Genomic DNA, 23,476 nt, shown 5'->3' on the forward strand with positions numbered 1-23,476 from the left:
ACCCTGACCCCCCGACACTGACCCCCCGACACTGACCCCCGACACTGACACTCCCGACACTGACCTCCCGACACTGGGCCCCCGACACTGGGTCCCCGACACTGACCCCTCGACACTGACCTCCCTACACTGGCCCCCCGACACTGACCCCCCCCGACACTGACCCCCGACACTGACCCCCCAACCCTGAACCCCCGACACTGACCCCCCAACCCTGAACCCCCGACACTGACCCCCCCGACACTGACCCCCCGACACTGACCCCCGACACTGACCCCCTGATACTGACCGCCCCCCGACACTGACCCCCCGACACTGACCCCTCGACACTGACCCCCCCGACACTGATCCCCCGACACTGACCCCCCGACACTGGGCCCCCCGACACTGGGCCCCCGTCGCTGACTACCCCTCCCCCTTCCCAGGGCTGTTTCTTGGGCAGATGCGCCCCGTAACCCAGTCTGGTGGCACCTCAACAGCGCCAGTACCAATATCCTCGGTTTGCTCGTGCTGTTGGGGAGAGGTTGGGCACCAGAATGGAGCATTAGTGAGGAGAAACAAAGTGCACAAAGGATTGGGAGAGCTGGATAGCACTTAAGTAAAATATAATAAGGTACGTGGTAGGATTAGATTATGAGAGTATACAGGGAATTCTAAGATAGGTTTACAGTGCATGTATGTGACCTCACGAAGTGTGGTCAATAAGGTTGGTGAGCTGCAGACACACATCGCCACATGGGAATAATGGAGACCTGTCTCAAAAAAGCGAAGGATTAGGTATTAAATATTCCTGGAGGTAGACTAAGATGGAAAAATATGGAATGGCTGTCCCCAATACCCAGAGCCCACTGTCCCCAATACGGAGAGCCCTCTGTCCCCAATACCCAGAGCCATCTGTTCCCAATACCCAGAATCCACTCTCCCCAATACCCAGAGCCCACTGTCTCCAATACCAAATAGCCCCGTGTCCCCAATACCCAGCGCCCTCTGTTCCCAATTCCCAGAGCCCTATATCCTCAATTACCCAGCCCCCTTACAGTCCACAATATCCAGTGCCCTCTGTTCCCAATACCCAGAGCCCTCTGCCCCAATACCCAGCGCCCACTCTCCCCAATACCCAGAGCCCTCTGTCCCCAATACCCAGAGCCCTCTGTCCCCAATACCTAGAGCCCACTGTCCCCAATACCCAGAGCCCTGTGTCCCCAATACCCAGAGCCCTCACTGTCCCCATATCCAGAGCCCTCACTGTCCCCAATACCCAACGCCCTCTGTCCCAATACCCAGAGCCCTCTGTCCCCAATACACAGAGCCCTGTGTCCCCAATACCCAGAGCCATCTGTCCCCAATACCCAGCGCCCTCTGTCCCCAATACCCAGAGCCCTCTGTCCCCAATACCCATAGCGCTGTGTCCTCAATACTCAGCCCCCTTTCTGTCCCCAATACCCAGCGCCCTCTGTCCCCAATACCCAGAGCCCTGTATCCCCAATACCCAGAGCTCTCACTGTCCCCAATACCCAGAGCCCTGTGTCCCCAATACCCAGAGCCCTATGTCCCCAATATCAAGAACCCTGTGTCCCCAATACACAGAGTCCTCACTGTCCCCAATACTCAGAGCCCTGTGTCCCCAATACCCAGTGCCCTCTGTCCCCAATACCCAGAGCCATCTGTCCCCAATACCCAGTGCCCTCACTGTCCCCCATACCCAGAGCCCTGTGTCCCCAATACCCAGAACCCTCACTATCCCCAATACCCAGAGCCCTCTGTCCCCAATACCCAGTGCCCTCACTGTCCCCCATACCCAGAGCCCTCTGTCCCCAATACCCAGAGCCCTCTGTCCCCAATACCCAGTGCCCTCACTATCCCCAATACCCAGTGCCCTCTGTCCCTAATACCCAGAGCCCTCTGTCCCCAATACCCAGAGCCCTCTGTCCCCAATACCCAGAGGCCCCTGTCCCCAATACACAGAGCCCTCTGTCCACAATACCCAGAGCAATTACTGTCTCCCCAAACACGCCATCCAGAAGCACAATGTGTGGGTTGAAGAATTGGGAGAGAACAGTAATAATTCAAGCGTCATGTATTTCATTTTTGTTATTGTATTTGAAATAATGTTGGGGGTCCAATGTTAATGTCGAACTTTGTGGCTGAACAGCTGGAGGATGAGAGGGGGATGAGAGAAATGGCAGATCACGGGATCGGTTGGGTACTGACTGTGGTCCGCAGTGCAGAAGAGCTGAGTCTGTCCCGGGCATAATCCTGGTGCTGTTTGCAGACAACGAGGGAGCTCATTATTCCTATCCTGGGATGTAGGCGTCGCTGGCAAGGACCAGCATTTATCGCCGATCCTGAATTGCCCTTGAGAAGGTCGTGGTGAGCCACTTTCTTGAAACACTGCAGTGTGTGTGGTGAAGGTACTCCCACAGTGCTGTTAGGGAGGGAGTTTCAGGATTATTTCAATGGAGAAAAATTGCAAAGTGCTGCAGTACAGCAGGATCTGGGGGTCCTGGAGCATGAAACACAAAAGGTTAGTATGCAGGTACAGCAAATTATCAGGAAGGCCAATGGAATCTTGGCCTTTATTGGAAAGGGGATGGAGTATAAAAACAGGGAAGTCTTGCTACAGCTATACAGGGTATTGGTGAGGCCACACCTGGAGTACTGTGTGCAATTTTGGTTTCCATATTTAAGAAAGGATATACTTGCTTTGGAGGCCATTAAGAGAAGGTTCCCAACTTGATTCCGGAGATGACGGGGTTGAGTAATGAGGAAAGGTTATGAGGAGCAGTTTGGGCCTCTATTCATTGGAATTCAGAAGAATGAGAGGTGATCTTATCGAAATGTATAAGATTATGAGGGGGCTTGATAAGGTGGATGCAGAGAGGATGTTCCCACTGATAGGGGAGACTAGAACTAGAAGGCATAATCTTAGAATAAGGTTATTTAAAACTGAGATGAGGAGAAATTTCTTCTGGAAAATGTCCCAATTATCCCGACTCTTTGTTTTCTGTTAGCCAATCCTCTATCCATGCTAATATATTACCCCCAACCCCATGAGATTTTATCTTGTGCAATAACCTCTTATGTGTCACCTTATTGAATGCCTTCTGGAAACCCAACTACACTACATCTACTGGTTCCCCCTCATCCACCCTGCTCATTACATTCTCAAAGAACTCCAGCAAACTTGTCAAACGTGATTTCCCTTTCAGAAAAGAATGCTGACTCTGCTTGACTGTATTATGATTTTACATAAGAATATAAGAAATAGGAGCAGGAGTAGGCCATTTGGCCCCTCGAGCCTGCTCCGCCATTTAATAAGATCATGGCTGATCTGATCATGGACTCAGCTCCATTCTCTGTCTGCTCCACATTATTTTCTCAATGTCCTGCTACTCCTCATGAGGTTGATTTATGAGAAAAGTTTGAGTAGGTTGGGCCTCTATTTATTGGAAATCAGAAGAATGAGAGGTGATCTTATCGAAACGTGTCAGATTATGAGGGGGCTTGACAAGGTGGATGCAGAGAGGATGTTTCCACTGATAGGGGAGACTAGAATTAGAGGGCTTGATCTTAGAATGAGGGGCCACCCATTTAAAACTGAGATGAGAAGGAATTTCTTCTCTCAGAGGGTTGTAAATCTGTGGAATTCGCTGCCAGAGAGTTTTGGAAGCCGGGACATTGAATACATTTAAGACAGAAATAGATAGTTTCTTAACCGATAAAGGAATAAGTGGTTATGGGGAGCCGGCAGGGAAGTGGAACTGAGTCCATGATCAGATCAGCCATGATCTTATTGAATGGCAGAGCTGGATCGAGGGGCAGCATGGCCGTCTCCTGTTCCTATTTTTTATGTTCTTATGTTACTTCCTTAATAAAGGACTCCAGCATTTTCGCAACGACAGATGTTAGGCTAACTGGTCTAACCAATTCATCAATTAAAAAAACCCACTGGTCCCCCATACCCCAAACCAGAGACAGACTGAGAGACACAGAGACAGAGAAATTGAGAGACAGGGACAGAGCGAGGGGACAAAGGGAGAGAGAGGCACCGAGGGGGTGGAGACCGGGAGATTGAGACGGAGAGAGATGGAGGTAGACAGAGTGGCACATGGCTGTCTCGGGGCTCCTGAAGGTGTTTTCTGATTGTGATTAATGTCCTTGTTCAGGTATTCCCAGATGTCACCATCCTGTTCAGCGATGTGGTCGGATTCACTCGGATTTGCAGTCACATTACTCCTATGCAAGTGGTGTCAATGCTGAATACAATGTATACGCTGTTCGATACACTGAGTGAGAAGCACCGGGTCTTCAAGGTTAGTACTAATGGAAGGGGAAGGTTGTGTGGCAATCAATACATTGTAGTATCGACCCACAGCACAGGAGGCCATTCAGCCTGTCAGATCTGTGCCAGCACTTTGCTAGAGCAATCCAAAACTAACTCCCTTTAAAGGATGCAAATGGTCTCTCCGTGTGGTACAACATTCCATGTTCCAAACACCTCTGTGTAAAGACATTTCATAAGAACTTAAGAAATAGGAGCAGGAGTAGGCCATATGGCCCCTCGAGCCTGCTCCGCCATTTAATACAATCATGGCTGATCCGATCATAGACAGAGGGACGGGGGGGATACTTGTGCATAAAACACAAAAGGTCAGTATGCAGGTACAGCAAGTGACCAGGTAGGCCAATGGAATCTTGGCATTTATTGCAAAGGGGGATGGAGTATAAAAGCAGGGAAGTCTTATACCCTACAGCTATACAGGGTATTGGTGAGGCCACACCTGGAATACTGCGTGCAGTTTTGATTTCCATATTTAAGAAAGGATATACTTGCTTTGGAGGCTGTTCAGAGAAGGTTCACTCGATTGATTCCGGAGATGAGGGGGTTGACTTATGATGATAGGTTGAGTAGGTTGGGCCTCTACTCATTGGAGTTCAGAAGAATCTTATTGAAGATAAGATAATGAGGGGTCTTGACAAGGTGGATGCAGAATGGATATTTCCACTCATAGGGGACACTAAAACTAGGGGACATAGTCTTAGAATAAGGGGCCACCCATTTAAAACTGAGATGAGGAGGAATTTCTTCACTCAGAGTGTCGTGAATCTGTGGAAGTCTCTGCCTCGGAGAGCTGTGGAGGCTGGGTCATTGAATATATTTAAGGCTGAGATAGACAGAATTTTGAATGATATGGGAATAAAGGGTGATGGGGAGTGGGCAGGGAGGTGGACCTGAGTCCATGATTGTATTAAATGGCGGAGCAGGCTCGAGGGGCCTGCACCTGCTCCTATTTCTTATGTTCTTATGTTCTTATGGTGAAATGCTGAGGTCCCAGTAAAGATCCACGGGAGACACCGCTGGCCAGATCCTGCCAAGTAGGCACCCACTATCCCTACTCTCAGTCTCTTACCTCCAATCCAATTCCCTACCCAAGCCGATATGTTGCCTCCAATTCCATGCACGTTCATTTTTGTCAACTTATGTGGAACCTTATCGATTACCTTCTGGAAGCCCGCATAAATAATATCCCAAGACATTCCCTTACCTCCTCAAAACATTCAAGTAGGTTCGTGAGACAAGACTTACCCTTTGCAAATCCGCGCTGGTTCTCTCTGATCAGATCATATGTGTCCAACCGCTCAGTGACTCTGTCCCTAATAACAGAATCTAGTAACTAACCAACAACTGGCATTGAACTCATTGGCCTGACATTATCGGGATTTGCTCACCTACACATTCCAACAGTAGGCAGGGTGTGATTGTCTGATCCCAGTTAGACAGGGTCTGACGGTCTGATCCCAGCAGACAAGGAGTGACTGGCTCTGACCCCAGTTGACAGGTTGTGATTCTCTGATCCCAGTAGACAGGTTCTGACTGTCTGATCCCAGTAGACAGGATGTGACTGGTTCTGATCCCAATAGACAGGGTGTGACTGTCGGATCCCAGTAGACAGGGTGTCACTGTCCGATCCCAGTAGACAGGGTGTCAATGGCTCTGATCCCAGTAGACTGGGTGTGACTGTCGGATCCCAGTAGACAGGGTGTAACTGGCTCTGATCCCAATAGACAAGGTGTGACTGTCGGTCCCAGTAGAAAGAGTGTGACGGTCTGACCCCAGTAGACAGGGTGTGACTGTGTGATCCCAGTAGACAGGCTGTGACTGTCTGATCCAAGTAGACAGGCTGTGACTGTCTGATCCCAGTAGACAGGGTTGTGACTGTCTGATCCCAGTAGACAGGCTGTGACTGTCTGATCCAAGTAGATAGGGTTGTGACTGTCTGATTCCAGTAGACAGGCTGTGACTGTCTGATCCCAGTAGACAGGGTGTGACTCTCTGATCCCAGTAGACAGGGTTGTGACTGTCTGATACCAGTAGACAGGGTGTAACTCTCTGATCCCAGTAGAGAGGGTGTGACTCTCTGATCCCAGTAGACAGGGTGTGACTGTCGGATTCCATTAGACAGGGTGTGACTCTCTGATTACAATAGACAGGGTGTGACTGTTGGATCCCAGTAGACAGGGTGTGATTGTCTAATCCCAGTAGACAGGGTGTTATTGTCTGATCCCAGTGGACAGGTTGTGACTGTGCGATCCCAGTAGAAAGGATGCAACCGGGTCCGATCGCAGTATACAGGGTGTGACTGTCGGATTCTAGTAGATAGGGTGTGACTGTCGGGTCCCAGTAGACAGGGTGTGACTGGCAGATCCCAGTAGACAGAGTGTGACTGTCTGATCCCAGTAGACTGGGTGTGACTGTCTGATCCCACTAGACAGGGTGTGACTGTTGGATCCCAGTAGACAGGGTGTGACTGTTGGATCTCAGTAGACAGGGTGTGACTGTCCGATCCCAATAGACAGGATGTGACTGTTGGATCCCAGTCGATAGGGTGTGACTGTTGGATCTCAGTAGACAGGCTGTGACTGTCTGATCCCAGTAGACAGGGTTGTGACTGTCTGATCCCAGTAGACAGGCTGTGACTGTCTGATCCAAGTAGACAGGGTGTGACTGTCGGATTCCATTAGACAGGGTGTGACTCTCTGATCCCAATAGACAGGGTGTGACTGTTGGATCCCAGTAGACAGGGTGTGATTGTCTGATCCCAGTAGACAGGGTGTTATTGTCTGATCCCAGTGGACAGGTTGTGACTGTGCGATCCCAGTAGACAGGCTGTGACTGTCTGATCCAAGTAGACAGGCTGTGACTGTCTGATCCCAGTAGACAGGTGTGACTGTCGGATCCCAGTAGACAGGGTGTTATTGTCTGATCCTAGTGGACAGGTTGTGACTGTGCGATCCCAGTAGACAGGCTGTGACTGTCTGATCCAAGTAGACAGGCTGTGACTGTCTGATCCCAGTAGACAGGGTGTGACTGTCAGATCCCAGTAGACAGGGTGTTATTGTCTGATCCCAGTGGACAGGTTGTGACTGTGCGATCCCAGTAGAAAGGATGCAACCGGGTCCGATCGCAGTAGACAGGGTGTGACTGTCGGATTCTAGTAGACAGGCTGTGACTGTCTGATCCCAGTAGACAGGGTTGTGACTGTCTGATCCCAGTAGACAGGCTGTGACTGTCTGATCCAAGTAGACAGGGTTGTGACTGTCTGATTCCAGTAGACAGGCTGTGACTGTCTGATCCCAGTAAACAGGGTGTGACTCTCTGATTCCAGTAGACAGGGTGTGACTATCGGGTCCCAGTAGACAGGGTGTGACTGGCAGATCCCAGTAGACAGGGTGTGACTGTCTGATCCCAGTAGACTGGGTGTGACTGTCTGATCCCACTAGAGCGGGTGTGACTGTTGGATCCCAGTAGACAGGGTGTGACTGTTGGATCTCAGTAGACAGCGTGTGACTGTCCGATCCCAATAGACAGGATGTGACTGTTGGATCCCAGTCGATAGGGTGTGACTGTTGGATCTCAGTAGACAGGGTGTGACTGTCGGATCCCAGTAGACAGGGTGTGATTGTCTGATCCCAGTAGACAGGGTGTGATTGTCTGATCCCAGTAGACTGCGTGTGATTGCCTGATCCCACTAGACAGGGTGTGACTGTTGGATCCCAGTAGACAGGGTGTGACTGTCCGATCCCAATAGACAGGGTGTGACTGTCGGTCCCAGTACACAGGGTGTGACTGTTGGATCCCAGTAGAAAGGATGGAACAAGGTCCGATCGCAGTAGACAGTGTGTGACTATTGGATTTCAGTAGACAGGGTGTGACTGTGCGATCCCAGTAGACAGGGTGTGACTGTCGGATCCCAGTAGACAGGGTGTGACTGTTGGATCCCAGTAGACAGGATGTGACTGTTGGATCTCAGTAGACAGGGTGTGACTGTCGGATCCTAGTAGACAAGGTGTGATTGTCTGATCCCAGTAGACAGGGTGTGATTGTCTGATCCCAGTAGACAGGTTGTGACTGTGCGATCCCAGTCGAAAGGATGCAACTGAGTCCGATTGCAGTAGACAGGGTGTGACTGTTGGATCTCAGTAGATAGCGTGTGACTGTGCGATCCCAGTAGACAGGGTGTGACTGTCAGATCCCAGTAGACAGGTATGACTGTCGGATCCCAGTAGACAGGGTGTGATTGTCTGATCCCAGTAGACAGGGTGTGATTGTCTGATCCCAGTAGACAGGTTGTGACTGTGCGATCCCAGTCGAAAGGATGCAACTGATTCCGATCGCAGTCGACAGGGTGTGACTGTCAGATCCCAGTAGACAGGTATGACTGTCGGATCCCAGTAGACAGGGTGTGATTGTCAGATCCCAGTAGACAGGGTGTGACTGTTGGATCTCAGTGGACAGGCTGTGATTGTCTGATCCCAGTAGACAGGTTGTGGCTGTGCGATCCCAGTAGAAAGGATGCAACTGGGTCCAATCGCAGTAGACAGGGTGTGACTGTCGGATTCTAGTAGACAGGGTGTGACTGTTGGATCTCAGAAGACAGGGTGTGACTGTTGGATCTCAGTAGACAGGGTGTGACTGTTGGATTCAGTAGACAGGGTGTGACTGTTGGATCTCAGTAGACAGGGTGTGACTGTCGGATCCCAGTAGACAGGGTGTGACTGTTGGATCCCAGTAGACAGGGTGTGACTGTCGGATCCCAGTAGACAGGGTGTGACTGTCCGATCCAAGCAGACAGGATGTGACTGTCCGATCCCAGTAGACTGGGTGTGACTGTCCAATCCCAGTAGACAGGGTGTGACTGTCGGATCCCAGTAGACAGGGTGTGATTGTCGGATCCCAGTAGACAGGGTGTGACTGTCGGATCCCAGTAGACAGGGTGTGACTGTTGGATCTCAGTAGACAGGGTGTGACTGTTGGATCCCAGTCGACAGCGTGTGACTGTGCGATCCCAGTAGACAGGGTGTGACTGTCGGATCCCAGTAGACAGGGTGTGATTGTTGGATCCCAGTAGACAGGGTGTGACTGTTGGATCTCAGTAGACAGGGTGTGACTGTTGGATCCCAGTAGATAGGGTGTGACTGTCGGTCCCAGTACACAGCGTGTGACTGTTGGATTCCTGTAGAAAGGATGCAACTAGGTCCGATCGCAGTAGACAGGGTGTGACTGTGCGATCCCAGTTGACATGGTATGACTGTCGGATCCCAGTAGACAGGGTGTGACTGTTGGATCCCAGTCGACAGGGTGTGACTGTTGGATCCCAGTAGACAGGGTGTGACTGACTAATCCCAGTAGACAGGGTGTGACTGTCTGATCCCAGTAGACAGGGTGTGACTGTTGGATCCCAGTAGACAGGGTGCGACTGTTGGATCCCAGTTGACAGGGTCTGACTGTCTGATCCCAGTAGATAGGGTGTGACTGTCGGTCCCAGTAGACAGGGTGTGACTGTCTGATCCCAGTAGACAGGTTGTGACTGTCTGATCCCAGTAGACAAGGCGTGACTGTGCAATCCCAGTAGACAGGGTGTGACTGTCGGTCCCAGTAGACAGGGTGTGACTGTTAGATCTCACTGGACAGGGTGTGACTGTCGGGTCCCAGTAGACAGGGTCTGACTGGCAGATCCCAGTAGACAGGGTGTGACTGTCTGATCCCAGTAGACTGCGTGTGATTGTCTGATCCCACTAGACAGGGTGTGACTGTTGGATCCCAGTAGACAGGGTGTGACTGTCCGATCCCAATAGACAGGGTGTGACTGTCGGTCCCAGTACACAGGGTGTGACTGTTGGATCCCAGTAGAAAGGATGCAACAAGGTCCGATCGCAGTAGACAGTGTGTGACTGTTGGATTTCAGTAGACAGGGTGTGACTGTGCGATCCCAGTAGACAGGGTGTGACTGTCGGATCCCAGTAGACAGGGTGTGACTGTTGGATCCCAGTAGACAGGATGTGACTGTTGGATCTCAGTAGACAGGGTGTGACTGTCGGATCCTAGTAGACAAGGTGTGATTGTCTGATCCCAGTAGACAGGGTGTGATTGTCTGATCCCAGTAGACAGGTTGTGACTGTGCGATCCCAGTCGAAAGGATGCAACTGAGTCCGATTGCAGTAGACAGGGTGTGACTGTTGGATCTCAGTAGACAGGGTGTGACTGTCCGATCCCAATAGACAGGGTGTGACTGTCGGTCCCAGTACACAAGGTGTGACTGTTGGATCCCAGTAGAAAGGATGCAACGAGCTCCGATCGCAGTAGACAGTGTGTGACTGTTGGATCTCAGTAGATAGCGTGTGACTGTGCGATCCCAGTAGACAGGGTGTGACTGTCAGATCCCAGTAGACAGGTATGACTGTCGGATCCCAGTAGACAGGGTGTGATTGTCTGATCCCAGTAGACAGGGTGTGATTGTCTGATCCCAGTAGACAGGTTGTGACTGTGCGATCCCAGTCGAAAGGATGCAACTGATTCCGATCGCAGTCGACAGGGTGTGATTGTCAGATCCCAGTAGACAGGGTGTGACTGTTGGATCTCAGTGGACAGGCTGTGATTGTCTGATCCCAGTAGACAGGTTGTGGCTGTGCGATCCCAGTAGAAAGGATGCAACTGGGTCCAATCGCAGTAGACAGGGTGTGACTGTCGGATTCTAGTAGACAGGGTGTGACTGTTGGATCTCAGAAGACAGGGTGTGACTGTTGGATCTCAGTAGACAGGGTGTGACTGTTGGATCTCAGTAGACAGGGTGTGACTGTTGGATCTCAGTAGACAGGGTGTGACTGTCGGATCCCAGTAGACAGGGTGTGACTGTTGGATCCCAGTAGACAGGGTGTGACTGTCGGATCCCAGTAGACAGGGTGTGACTGTCCGATCCAAGTAGACAGGATGTGACTGTCCGATCCCAGTAGACTGGGTGTGACTGTCCAATCCCAGTAGACAGGGTGTGACTGTCGGATCCCAGTAGACAGGGTGTGATTGTCGGATCCCAGTAGACAGGGTGTGACTGTCGGATCGCAGTAGACAGGGTGTGACTGTTGGATCTCAGTAGACAGGGTGTGACTGTTGGATCCCAGTCGACAGCGTGTGACTGTGTGATCCCAGTAGACAGGGTGTGACTGTCGGATCCCAGTAGACAGGGTGTGATTGTTGGATCCCAGTAGACAGGGTGTGACTGTTGGATCTCAGTAGACAGGGTGTGACTGTTGGATCCCAGTAGATAGGGTGTGACTGTCGGTCCCAGTACACAGCGTGTGACTGTTGGATTCCTGTAGAAAGGATGCAACTAGGTCCGATCGCAGTAGACAGGGTGTGACTGTGCGATCCCAGTTGACATGGTATGACTGTCGGATCCCAGTAGACAGGGTGTGACTGTTGGATCCCAGTCGACAGGGTGTGACTGTTGGATCCCAGTAGACAGGGTGTGACTGACTAATCCCAGTAGACAGGGTGTGACTGTCTGATCCCAGTAGACAGGGTGTGACTGTTGGATCCCAGTAGACAGGGTGCGACTGTTGGATCCCAGTTGACGGGGTCTGACTGTCTGATCCCAGTAGATAGGGTGTGACTGTCGGTCCCAGTAGACAGGGTGTGACTGTCTGATCCCAGTAGACAGGTTGTGACTGTCTGATCCCAGTAGACAAGGCGTGACTGTGCAATCCCAGTAGACAGGGTGTGACTGTCGGTCCCAGTCGACAGGATATGACTGTCGGTCCCAGTAGACAGTGTATGACTGCCTGATCCCAGTAGACAGGGTGTGACTGTCTGATCCCAGTAGACAGGGTGTGACGGTCTGATCCCAGTAGAGAGGGTGTGACTGTCGGTCCCAGTAGACAGGGTATGACTGTCGGTCCCAATAGACAGGGTATGACTGTCTGATCCCAGTAGACAGGGTGTGACTGTCTGATCCCAGTAGACAGCGTGTGACTGTCTGATCCCAGTAGACAGGTTGTGACTGTGCGATCCCAGTCGAAAGGATGCAACTGATTCCGATCGCAGTCGACAGGGTGTGACTGTGCGATCCCAGTAGACAGGGTGTGACTGTTGGATCTCAGTGGACAGGCTGTGATTGTCTGATCCCAGTAGACAGGTTGTGGCTGTGCGATCCCAGTAGAAAGGATGCAACTGGGTCCAATCGCTGTAGACAGGGTGTGACTGTCGGATTCTAGTAGACAGGGTGTGACTGTTGGATCTCAGTAGACAGGGTGCGACTGTCGGATCCCAGTAGACAGGGTGTGACTGTCGGATCCCAGTAGACAGGGTGTGACTGTCTGATCCCAGTAGACAGCGTGTGACTGTCTGATCCCAGTAGACAGGTTGTATCTGTGCGATCCCAGTAGAAAGGATGCAACGAGCTCCGATCGCAGTAGACAGTGTATGACTGTTGGATCTCAGTAGACAGCGTGTGACTGTGCGATCCCAGTAGACAGGGTGTGACTGTCAGATCCCAGTAGACAGGGTATGACTGTCGGATCCCAGTAGACAGGGTGTGATTGTCTGATCCCAGTAGACAGGGTGTGATTGTCTGATCCCAGTAGACAGGTTGTGTCTATGCGATCCCAGTAGAAATGATGCAACTGGGTCCGATCGCAGTAGACAGGGTGTGACTGTCAGATTCTAGTAGATAGGGTGTGACTGTTGGATCTCAGTAGACAGGCTGTGACTGTCTGATCCCAGTAGACAGGGTTGTGACTGTCTGATCCCAGTAGATAGGCTGTGACTGTCTGATCCAAGTAGATAGGATTGTGACTGTCTGATTCCAGTAGACAGGCTGTGACTGTCTGATCCCAGTAGACAGGGTGTGACTCTCTGATCCCAGTAGACAGGGTTGTGTATGCCTGATACCAGTCGACAGGGTGTAACTCTCTGATCCCAGTAGACAGGGTGTGACTCTCTGATCCCAGTAGACAGGGTGTGACTGTCGGATCCCATTAGACAGGGTGTGACTCTCTGATTACAATAGACAGGGTGTGACTGTTGGATCCCAGTAGACAGGGTGTGATTGTCTAATCCCAGTAGACAGGGTGTTATTGTCTGATCCCAGTGGACAGGTTGTGACTGTGCGATCCCAGTAGAAAGGATGCAACCGGGTCCGATCGCAGTAGACAGGGTGTGACTGTCGGATTCTAGTAGATAGGGTGTGACTGTCGGGTCCCAGTAGACAGGGTGTGACTGGCAGATCCCAGTAGACAGGGTGTGACTGTCTGATCCCAGTAGACTGGGTGTGACTGTCTGATCCCACTAGAGCGGGTGTGACTGTTGGATCCCAGTAGACAGGGTGTGACTGTTGGATCTCAGCAGACAGGGTGTGACTGTCCGATCCCAATAGACAGGATGTGACTGTTGGATCCCAGTCGATAGGGTGTGACTGTTGGATCTCAGTAGACAAGGTGTGACTGTCGGATCCCAGTAGACAGGGTGTGATTGTCTGATCCCAGTAGACAGGGTGTGATTGTCTGATCCCAGTAGACAGGTTGTGACTGTTGGATCTCAGTAGACAGGGTGTGACTGTCCGATCCCAATAGACAGGAGGTGACTGTTGGATCCCAGTAGACAGGGTGTGATTGTCTGATCCCAGTAGACAGGGTGTTATTGTCTGATCCCAGTGGACAGGTTGTATCTGTGCGATCCCAGTAGAAAGGATGCAACGAGCTCCGATCGCAGTAGACAGTGTATGACTGTTGGATCTCAGTCGACAGCGTGTGACTGTTGGATCCCAGTAGACAGGGTGTGACTGTTGGATCTCAGTAGACAGGGTGTGACTGTCCGATCCCAATAGACAGGAGGTGACTGTTGGATCCCAGTAGACAGGGTGTGATTGTCTGATCCCAGTAGACAGGGTGTTATTGTCTGATCCCAGTGGACAGGTTGTGACTGTGCGATCCCAGTAGACAGGCTGTGACTGTCTGATCCAAGTAGACAGGCTGTGACTGTCTGATCCCAGTAGACAGGGTGTGACTGTCGGATCCCAGTAGACAGGGTGTTATTGTCTGATCCCAGTGGACAGGTTGTGACTGTGCGATCGCAGTAGACAGGCTGTGACTGTCTGATCCAAGTAGACAGGCTGTGACTGTCTGATCCCAGTAGACAGGGTGTGACTGTCGGATCCCAGTAGACAGGGTGTTATTGTCTGATCCCAGTGAACAGGTTGTGACTGTGCGATCCCAGTAGAAAGGATGCAACCGGGTCCGATCGCAGTAGACAGGGTGTGACTGTCGGATTCTAGTAGACAGGCTGTGACTGTCTGATTCCAGTAGACAGGCTGTGACTGTCTGATCCCAGTAAACAGGGTGTGACTCTCTGATTCCAGTAGACAGGGTGTGACTATCGGGTCCCAGTAGACAGGGTGTGACTGGCAGATCCCAGTAGACAGGGTGTGACTGTCTGATCCCAGTAGACAGAGTGTGACTGTCTGATCCCAGTAGACTGGGTGTGACTGTCTGATCCCACTAGACAGGGTGTGACTGTTGGATCCCAGTAGACAGGGTGTGACTGTTGGATCTCAGTAGACAGGGTGTGACTGTCCGATCCCAATAGACAGGATGTGACTGTTGGATCCCAGTCGATAGGGTGTGACTGTTGGAACTCAGTAGACAGGCTGTGACTGTCTGATCCCAGTAGACAGGGTTGTGACTGTCTGATCCCAGTAGACAGGCTGTGACTGTCTGATCCAAGTAGACAGGGTGTGACTGTCGGATTCCATTAGACAGGGTGTGACTCTCTGATCCCAATAGACAGGGTGTGACTGTTGGATCCCAGTAGACAGGGTGTGATTGTCTGATCCCAGTAGACAGGGTGTTATTGTCTGATCCCAGTGGACAGGTTGTGACTGTGCGATCCCAGTAGACAGGCTGTGACTGTCTGATCCAAGTAGACAGGCTGTGACTGTCTGATCCCAGTGGACAGGGTGTGACTGTCGGATCCCAGTAGACAGGGTGTTATTGTCTGATCCCAATGGACAGGTTGTGACTGTGCGATCCCAGTAGACAGGCTGTGACTGTCTGATCCAAGTAGACAGGCTGTGACTGTCTGATCCCAGTAGACAGGGTGTGACTGTCAGATCCCAGTAGACAGGGTGTTATTGTCTGATCCCAGTGGACAGGTTGTGACTGTGCGATCCCAGTAGAAAGGATGCAACCGGGTCCGATCGCAGTAGACAGGGTGTGACTGTCGGATTCTAGTAGACAGGCTGTGACTGTCTGATCCCAGTAGACAGGGTTGTGACTGTCTGATCCCAGTAGACAGGCTGTGACTGTCTGATCCAAGTAGACAGGGTTGTGACTGTCTGATTCCAGTAGACAGGCTGTGACTGTCTGATCCCAGTAAACAGGGTGTGACTCTCTGATTCCAGTAGACAGGGTGTGACTATCGGGTCCCAGTAGACAGGGTGTGACTGGCAGATCCCAGTAGACAGGGTGTGACTGTCTGATCCCAGTAGACTGGGTGTGACTGTCTGATCCCACTAGAGCGGGTGTGACTGTTGGATCCCAGTAGACAGGGTGTGACTGTTGGATTTCAGTAGACAGGGTGTGACTGTCCGATCCCAATAGACAGGATGTGACTGTTGGATCCCAGTCGATAAGGTGTGACTGTTGGATCTCAGTAGACAGGGTGTGACTGTCGGATCCCAGTAGACAGGGTGTGATTATCTGATCCCAGTAGACAGGGTGTGATTGTCTGATCCCAGTAGACAGGTTGTGACTGTGTGATCCCAGTCGAAAGGATGCAACTGAGTCCGATTGAAGTAGACAGGGTGTGACAGTTGGATCTCAGTAGACAGGGTGTGACTGTCGGTCCCAGTACACAAGGTGTGACTGTTGGATCCCAGTAGAAAGGATGCAACTAGCTCTGATCGCAGTAGACAGAGTGTGACTGTCGGATCCCAGTAGACAGGGTGTGATTGTCTGATCCCAGTAGACAGGGTGTGACTGTCGGATCCCAGTAGACAGGGTGTTATTGTCTGATCCCAGTAGACAGGTTGTGACTGTGCGATCCCAGTAGAAAGGATGCAACTGGGTCCGATCGCAGTAGACAGGGTGTGACTGTCAGATTCTAGTAGACAGGGTGTGACTGTCGGATCCCAGTAGATAGGGTGTGACTGTCGGATCCCAGTAGACAGGGTGTGACTGTCGGATCCCAGTAGAAAGGGTGTGACTGTTGGATCTCAGTAGACAGGCTGTGATTGTCTGATCCCAGGAAACAGGTTGTGGCTGTGCGATCCCAGTCGAAAGGATGCAACTGGGTCCGATCGCAGTCGACAGGGTGTGACTGTCAGATTCTAGTAGACAGGGTGTGACTGTCGGATCCCAGTAGACAGGGTGTTATTGTCTAATCCCAGTAGACAGGTTGTGACTGTGCGATCCCAGTAGAAAGGTTGCAACTGGGTCCGATCGCAATAGACAGGGTGTGACTGTCGGATTCTAGTAGACAGGGTGTGACTGTCGGATCCCAGTAGAAAAGGTGTGACTGTTGGATCTCAGTCGACAGGCTGTGAGTGTCTGATCCCAGGAGACAGGGTCTGACTGGCAGATCCCAGTAGACAGAGTGTGACTGTCTGATCCCAGTAGACTGGGTGTGATTGTCTGATCCCACTAGACAGGGTGTGACTGTTGGATCCCAGTAGACAGGGTGTGACTGTTGGATCTCACTGGACAGGGTGTGACTGTCGGGTCCCAGTAGACAGGGTCTGACTGGCAGATCCCAGTAGACAGGGTGTGACTGTCTGATTCCAGTAGACTGCGTGTGATTGTCTGATCCCACTAGACAGGGTGTGACTGTTGGATCCCAGTAGACAGGGTGTGATTGTCCGATCCCAATAGACAGGGTGTGACTGTCGGTCCCAGTACACAGGGTGTGACTGTTGGATCCCAGTAGAAAGGATGCAACAAGGTCCGATCGCAGTAGACAGTGTGTGACTGTTGGATTTCAGTAGACAGGGTGTGACTGTGCGATCCCAGTAGACAGGGTGTGACTGTCGGATCCCAGTAGACAGGGTGTGACTGTTGGATCCCAGTAGACAGGATGTGACTGTTGGATCTCAGTAGACAGGGTGTGACTGTCGGATCCTAGTCGACAAGGTGTGATTGTCTGATCCCAGTAGACAGGGTGTGATTGTCTGATCCCAGTAGACAGGTTGTGACTGTGCGATCCCAGTCGAAAGGATGCAACTGAGTCCGATTGCAGTAGACAGGGTGTGACTGTTGGATCTCAGTAGACAGGGTGTGACTGTCCGATCCCAATAGACAGGGTGTGACTGTCGGTCCCAGTACACAAGGTGTGACTGTTGGATCCCAGTAGAAAGGATGCAACGAGCTCCGATCGCAGTAGACAGTGTGTGACTGTTGGATCTCAGTAGATAGCGTGTGACTGTGCGATCCCAGTAGACAGGGTGTGACTGTCAGATCCCAGTAGACAGGTATGACTGTCGGATCCCAGTAGACAGGGTGTGATTGTCTGATCCCAGTAGACAGGGTGTGATTGTCTGATCCCAGTAGACAAGGTGTGATTGTCTGATCCCAGTAGACAGGTTGTGACTGTGCGATCCCAGTCGAAAGGATGCAACTGATTCCGATCGCAGTCGACAGGGTGTGACTGTCAGATCCCAGTAGACAGGGTGTGACTGTTGGATCTCAGAAGACAGGGTGTGACTGTTGGATCTCAGTAGACAGGGTGTGACTGTTGGATCTCAGTAGACAGGGTGTGACTGTTGGATCTCAGAAGACAGGGTGTGACTGTTGGATCTCAGTAGACAGGGTGTGACTGTTGGATCTCAGTAGACAGGGTGTGACTGTTGGATCTCAGTAGACAGGGTGTGACTGTCGGATCCCAGTAGACAGGGTGTGACTGTTGGATCCCAGTAGACAGGGTGTGACTGTCGGATCCCAGTAGACAGGCTGTGACTGTCTGATCCAAGTAGACAGGGTGTGACTGTCGGATTCCATTAGACAGGGTGTGACTCTCTGATCCCAATAGACAGGGTGTGACTGTTGGATCCAAGTAGACAGGGTGTGATTGTCTGATCCCAGTAGACAGGGTGTTATTGTCTGATCCCAGTGGACAGGTTGTGACTGTGCGATCCCAGTAGACAGGCTGTGACTGTCTGATCCAAGTAGACAGGCTGTGACTGTCTGATCCCAGTGGACAGGGTGTGACTGTCGGATCCCAGTAGACAGGGTGTTATTGTCTGATCCCACTGGACAGGTTGTGACTGTGCGATCCCAGTAGACAGGCTGTGACTGTCTGATCCAAGTAGACAGGCTGTGACTGTCTGATCCCAGTAGACAGGGTGTGACTGTCAGATCCCAGTAGACAGGGTGTTATTGTCTGATCCCAGTGGACAGGTTGTGACTGTGCGATCCCAGTAGAAAGGATGCAACCGGGTCCGATCGCAGTAGACAGGGTGTGACTGTCGGATTATAGTAGACAGGCTGTGACTGTCTGATCCCAGTAGACAGGGTTGTGACTGTCTGATCCCAGTAGACAGGCTGTGACTGTCTGATCCAAGTAGACAGGGTTGTGACTGTCTGATTCCAGTAGACAGGCTGTGACTGTCTGATCCCAGTAAACAGGGTGTGACTCTCTGATTCCAGTAGACAGGGTGTGACTATCGGGTCCCAGTAGACAGGGTGTGACTGGCAGATCACAGTAGACAGGGTGTGACTGTCTGATCCCAGTAGACTGGGTGTGACTGTCTGATCCCACTAGAGCGGGTGTGACTGTTGGATCCCAGTAGACAGGGTGTGACTGTTGGATCTCAGTAGACAGGGTGTGACTGTCCGATCCCAATTGACAGGATGTGACTGTTGGATCCCAGTCGATAGGGTGTGACTGTTGGATCTCAGTAGACAGGGTGTGACTGTCGGATCCCAGTAGACAGGGTGTGATTGTCTGATCCCAGTAGACAGGGTGTGATTGTCTGATCCCAGTAGACAGGTTGTGACTGTGCGATCCCAGTCGAAAGGATGCAACTGAGTCCGATTGAAGTAGACAGGGTGTGACAGTTGGATCTCAGTAGACAGGGTGTGACTGTCGGTCCCAGTACACAAGGTGTGACTGTTGGATCCCAGTAGAAAGGATGCAACTAGCTCTGATCGCAGTAGACAGAGTGTGACTGTCGGATCCCAGTAGACAGGGTGTGACTGTCGGATCCCAGTAGACAGGGTGTTATTGTCTGATCCCAGTGGACAGGTTGTGACTGTGCGATCGCAGTAGACAGGCTGTGACTGTCTGATCCAAGTAGACAGGCTGTGACTGTCTGATCCCAGTAGACAGGGTGTGACTGTCGGATCCCAGTAGACAGGGTGTTATTGTCTGATCCCAGTGAACAGGTTGTGACTGTGCGATCCCAGTAGAAAGGATGCAACCGGGTCCGATCGCAGTAGACAGGGTGTGACTGTCGGATTCTAGTAGACAGGCTGTGACTGTCTGATTCCAGTAGACAGGCTGTGACTGTCTGATCCCAGTAAACAGGGTGTGACTCTCTGATTCCAGTAGACAGGGTGTGACTATCGGGTCCCAGTAGACAGGGTGTGACTGGCAGATCCCAGTAGACAGGGTGTGACTGTCTGATCCCAGTAGACAGAGTGTGACTGTCTGATCCCAGTAGACTGGGTGTGACTGTCTGATCCCACTAGACAGGGTGTGACTGTTGGATCCCAGTAGACAGGGTGTGACTGTTGGATCTCAGTAGACAGGGTGTGACTGTCCGATCCCAATAGACAGGATGTGACTGTTGGATCCCAGTCGATAGGGTGTGACTGTTGGAACTCAGTAGACAGGCTGTGACTGTCTGATCCCAGTAGACAGGGTTGTGACTGTCTGATCCCAGTAGACAGGCTGTGACTGTCTGATCCAAGTAGACAGGGTGTGACTGTCGGATTCCATTAGACAGGGTGTGACTCTCTGATCCCAATAGACAGGGTGTGACTGTTGGATCCCAGTAGACAGGGTGTGATTGTCTGATCCCAGTAGACAGGGTGTTATTGTCTGATCCCAGTGGACAGGTTGTGACTGTGCGATCCCAGTAGACAGGCTGTGACTGTCTGATCCAAGTAGACAGGCTGTGACTGTCTGATCCCAGTGGACAGGGTGTGACTGTCGGATCCCAGTAGACAGGGTGTTATTGTCTGATCCCAATGGACAGGTTGTGACTGTGCGATCCCAGTAGACAGGCTGTGACTGTCTGATCCAAGTAGACAGGCTGTGACTGTCTGATCCCAGTAGACAGGGTGTGACTGTCAGATCCCAGTAGACAGGGTGTTATTGTCTGATCCCAGTGGACAGGTTGTGACTGTGCGATCCCAGTAGAAAGGATGCAACCGGGTCCGATCGCAGTAGACAGGGTGTGACTGTCGGATTCTAGTAGACAGGCTGTGACTGTCTGATCCCAGTAGACAGGGTTGTGACTGTCTGATCCCAGTAGACAGGCTGTGACTGTCTGATCCAAGTAGACAGGGTTGTGACTGTCTGATTCCAGTAGACAGGCTGTGACTGTCTGATCCCAGTAAACAGGGTGTGACTCTCTGATTCCAGTAGACAGGGTGTGACTATCGGGTCCCAGTAGACAGGGTGTGACTGGCAGATCCCAGTAGACAGGGTGTGACTGTCTGATCCCAGTAGACTGGGTGTGACTGTCTGATCCCACTAGAGCGGGTGTGACTGTTGGATCCCAGTAGACAGGGTGTGACTGTTGGATTTCAGTAGACAGGGTGTGACTGTCCGATCCCAATAGACAGGATGTGACTGTTGGATCCCAGTCGATAAGGTGTGACTGTTGGATCTCAGTAGACAGGGTGTGACTGTCGGATCCCAGTAGACAGGGTGTGATTATCTGATCCCAGTAGACAGGGTGTGATTGTCTGATCCCAGTAGACAGGTTGTGACTGTGCGATCCCAGTCGAAAGGATGCAACTGAGTCCGATTGAAGTAGACAGGGTGTGACAGTTGGATCTCAGTAGACAGGGTGTGACTGTCGGTCCCAGTACACAAGGTGTGACTGTTGGATCCCAGTAGAAAGGATGCAACTAGCTCTGATCGCAGTAGACAGAGTGTGACTGTCGGATCCCAGTAGACAGGGTGTGATTGTCTGATCCCAGTAGACAGGGTGTGACTGTCGGATCCCAGTAGACAGGGTGTTATTGTCTGATCCCAGTAGACAGGTTGTGACTGTGCGATCCCAGTAGAAAGGATGCAACTGGGTCCGATCGCAGTAGACAGGGTGTGACTGTCAGATTCTAGTAGACAGGGTGTGACTGTCGGATCCCAGTAGATAGGGTGTGACTGTCGGATCCCAGTAGACAGGGTGTGACTGTCGGATCCCAGTAGAAAGGGTGTGACTGTTGGATCTCAGTAGACAGGCTGTGATTGTCTGATCCCAGGAAACAGGTTGTGGCTGTGCGATCCCAGTCGAAAGGATGCAACTGGGTCCGATCGCAGTCGACAGGGTGTGACTGTCAGATTCTAGTAGACAGGGTGTGACTGTCGGATCCCAGTAGACAGGGTGTTATTGTCTAATCCCAGTAGACAGGTTGTGACTGTGCGATCCCAGTAGAAAGGTTGCAACTGGGTCCGATCGCAATAGACAGGGTGTGACTGTCGGATTCTAGTAGACAGGGTGTGACTGTCGGATCCCAGTAGAAAAGGTGTGACTGTTGGATCTCAGTCGACAGGCTGTGAGTGTCTGATCCCAGGAGACAGGGTCTGACTGGCAGATCCCAGTAGACAGAGTGTGACTGTCTGATCCCAGTAGACTGGGTGTGATTGTCTGATCCCACTAGACAGGGTGTGACTGTTGGATCCCAGTAGACAGGGTGTGACTGTTGGATCTCACTGGACAGGGTGTGACTGTCGGGTCCCAGTAGACCGGGTCTGACTGGCAGATCCCAGTAGACAGGGTGTGACTGTCTGATCCCAGTAGACTGCGTGTGATTGTCTGATCCCACTAGACAGGGTGTGACTGTTGGATCCCAGTAGACAGGGTGTGATTGTCCGATCCCAATAGACAGGGTGTGACTGTCGGTCCCAGTACACAGGGTGTGACTGTTGGATCCCAGTAGAAAGGATGCAACAAGGTCCGATCGCAGTAGACAGTGTGTGACTGTTGGATTTCAGTAGACAGGGTGTGACTGTGCGATCCCAGTAGACAGGGTGTGACTGTCGGATCCCAGTAGACAGGGTGTGACTGTTGGATCCCAGTAGACAGGATGTGACTGTTGGATCTCAGTAGACAGGGTGTGACTGTCGGATCCTAGTAGACAAGGTGTGATTGTCTGATCCCAGTAGACAGGGTGTGATTGTCTGATCCCAGTAGACAGGTTGTGACTGTGCGATCCCAGTCGAAAGGATGCAACTGAGTCCGATTGCAGTAGACAGGGTGTGACTGTTGGATCTCAGTAGACAGGGTGTGACTGTCCGATCCCAATAGACAGGGTGTGACTGTCGGTCCCAGTACACAAGGTGTGACTGTTGGATCCCAGTAGAAAGGATGCAACGAGCTCCGATCGCAGTAGACAGTGTGTGACTGTTGGATCTCAGTAGATAGCGTGTGACTGTGCGATCCCAGTAGACAGGGTGTGACTGTCAGATCCCAGTAGACAGGTATGACTGTCGGATCCCAGTAGACAGGGTGTGATTGTCTGATCCCAGTAGACAGGGTGTGATTGTCTGATCCCAGTAGACAAGGTGTGATTGTCTGATCCCAGTAGACAGGTTGTGACTGTGCGATCCCAGTCGAAAGGATGCAACTGATTCCGATCGCAGTCGACAGGGTGTGACTGTCGGATTCTAGTAGACAGGGTGTGACTGTTGGATCTCAGAAGACAGGGTGTGACTGTTGGATCTCAGTAGACAGGGTGTGACTGTTGGATCTCAGTAGACAGGGTGTGACTGTTGGATCTCAGTAGACAGGGTGTGACTGTCGGATCCCAGTAGACAGGGTGTGACTGTTGGATCCCAGTAGACAGGGTGTGACTGTCGGATCCCAGTAGACAGGCTGTGACTGTCTGATCCAAGTAGACAGGGTGTGACTGTCGGATTCCATTAGACAGGGTGTGACTCTCTGATCCCAATAGACAGGGTGTGACTGTTGGATCCAAGTAG

General features: G+C 51.6%; 1 protein-coding gene across 1 annotated transcript in view; it reads left to right on the top strand.

Moving 5' to 3' along the window:
* LOC139278132 (soluble guanylate cyclase 88E-like) overlaps positions 1-23,476 on the top strand; it is a 379,171-nt gene that overhangs the window by 190,988 nt on the left and 164,707 nt on the right. Inside the window, exon 6 of the mRNA XM_070896788.1 lies at positions 4,167-4,313. Within this exon, the coding sequence (XP_070752889.1) occupies positions 4,167-4,313 (147 nt within the window). The remainder of the gene's footprint in view (positions 1-4,166; positions 4,314-23,476) is intronic.

Source organism: Pristiophorus japonicus, chromosome 13, assembly GCF_044704955.1.
Source record: "Pristiophorus japonicus isolate sPriJap1 chromosome 13, sPriJap1.hap1, whole genome shotgun sequence".
NCBI lineage: Eukaryota > Metazoa > Chordata > Chondrichthyes > Pristiophoridae > Pristiophorus > Pristiophorus japonicus.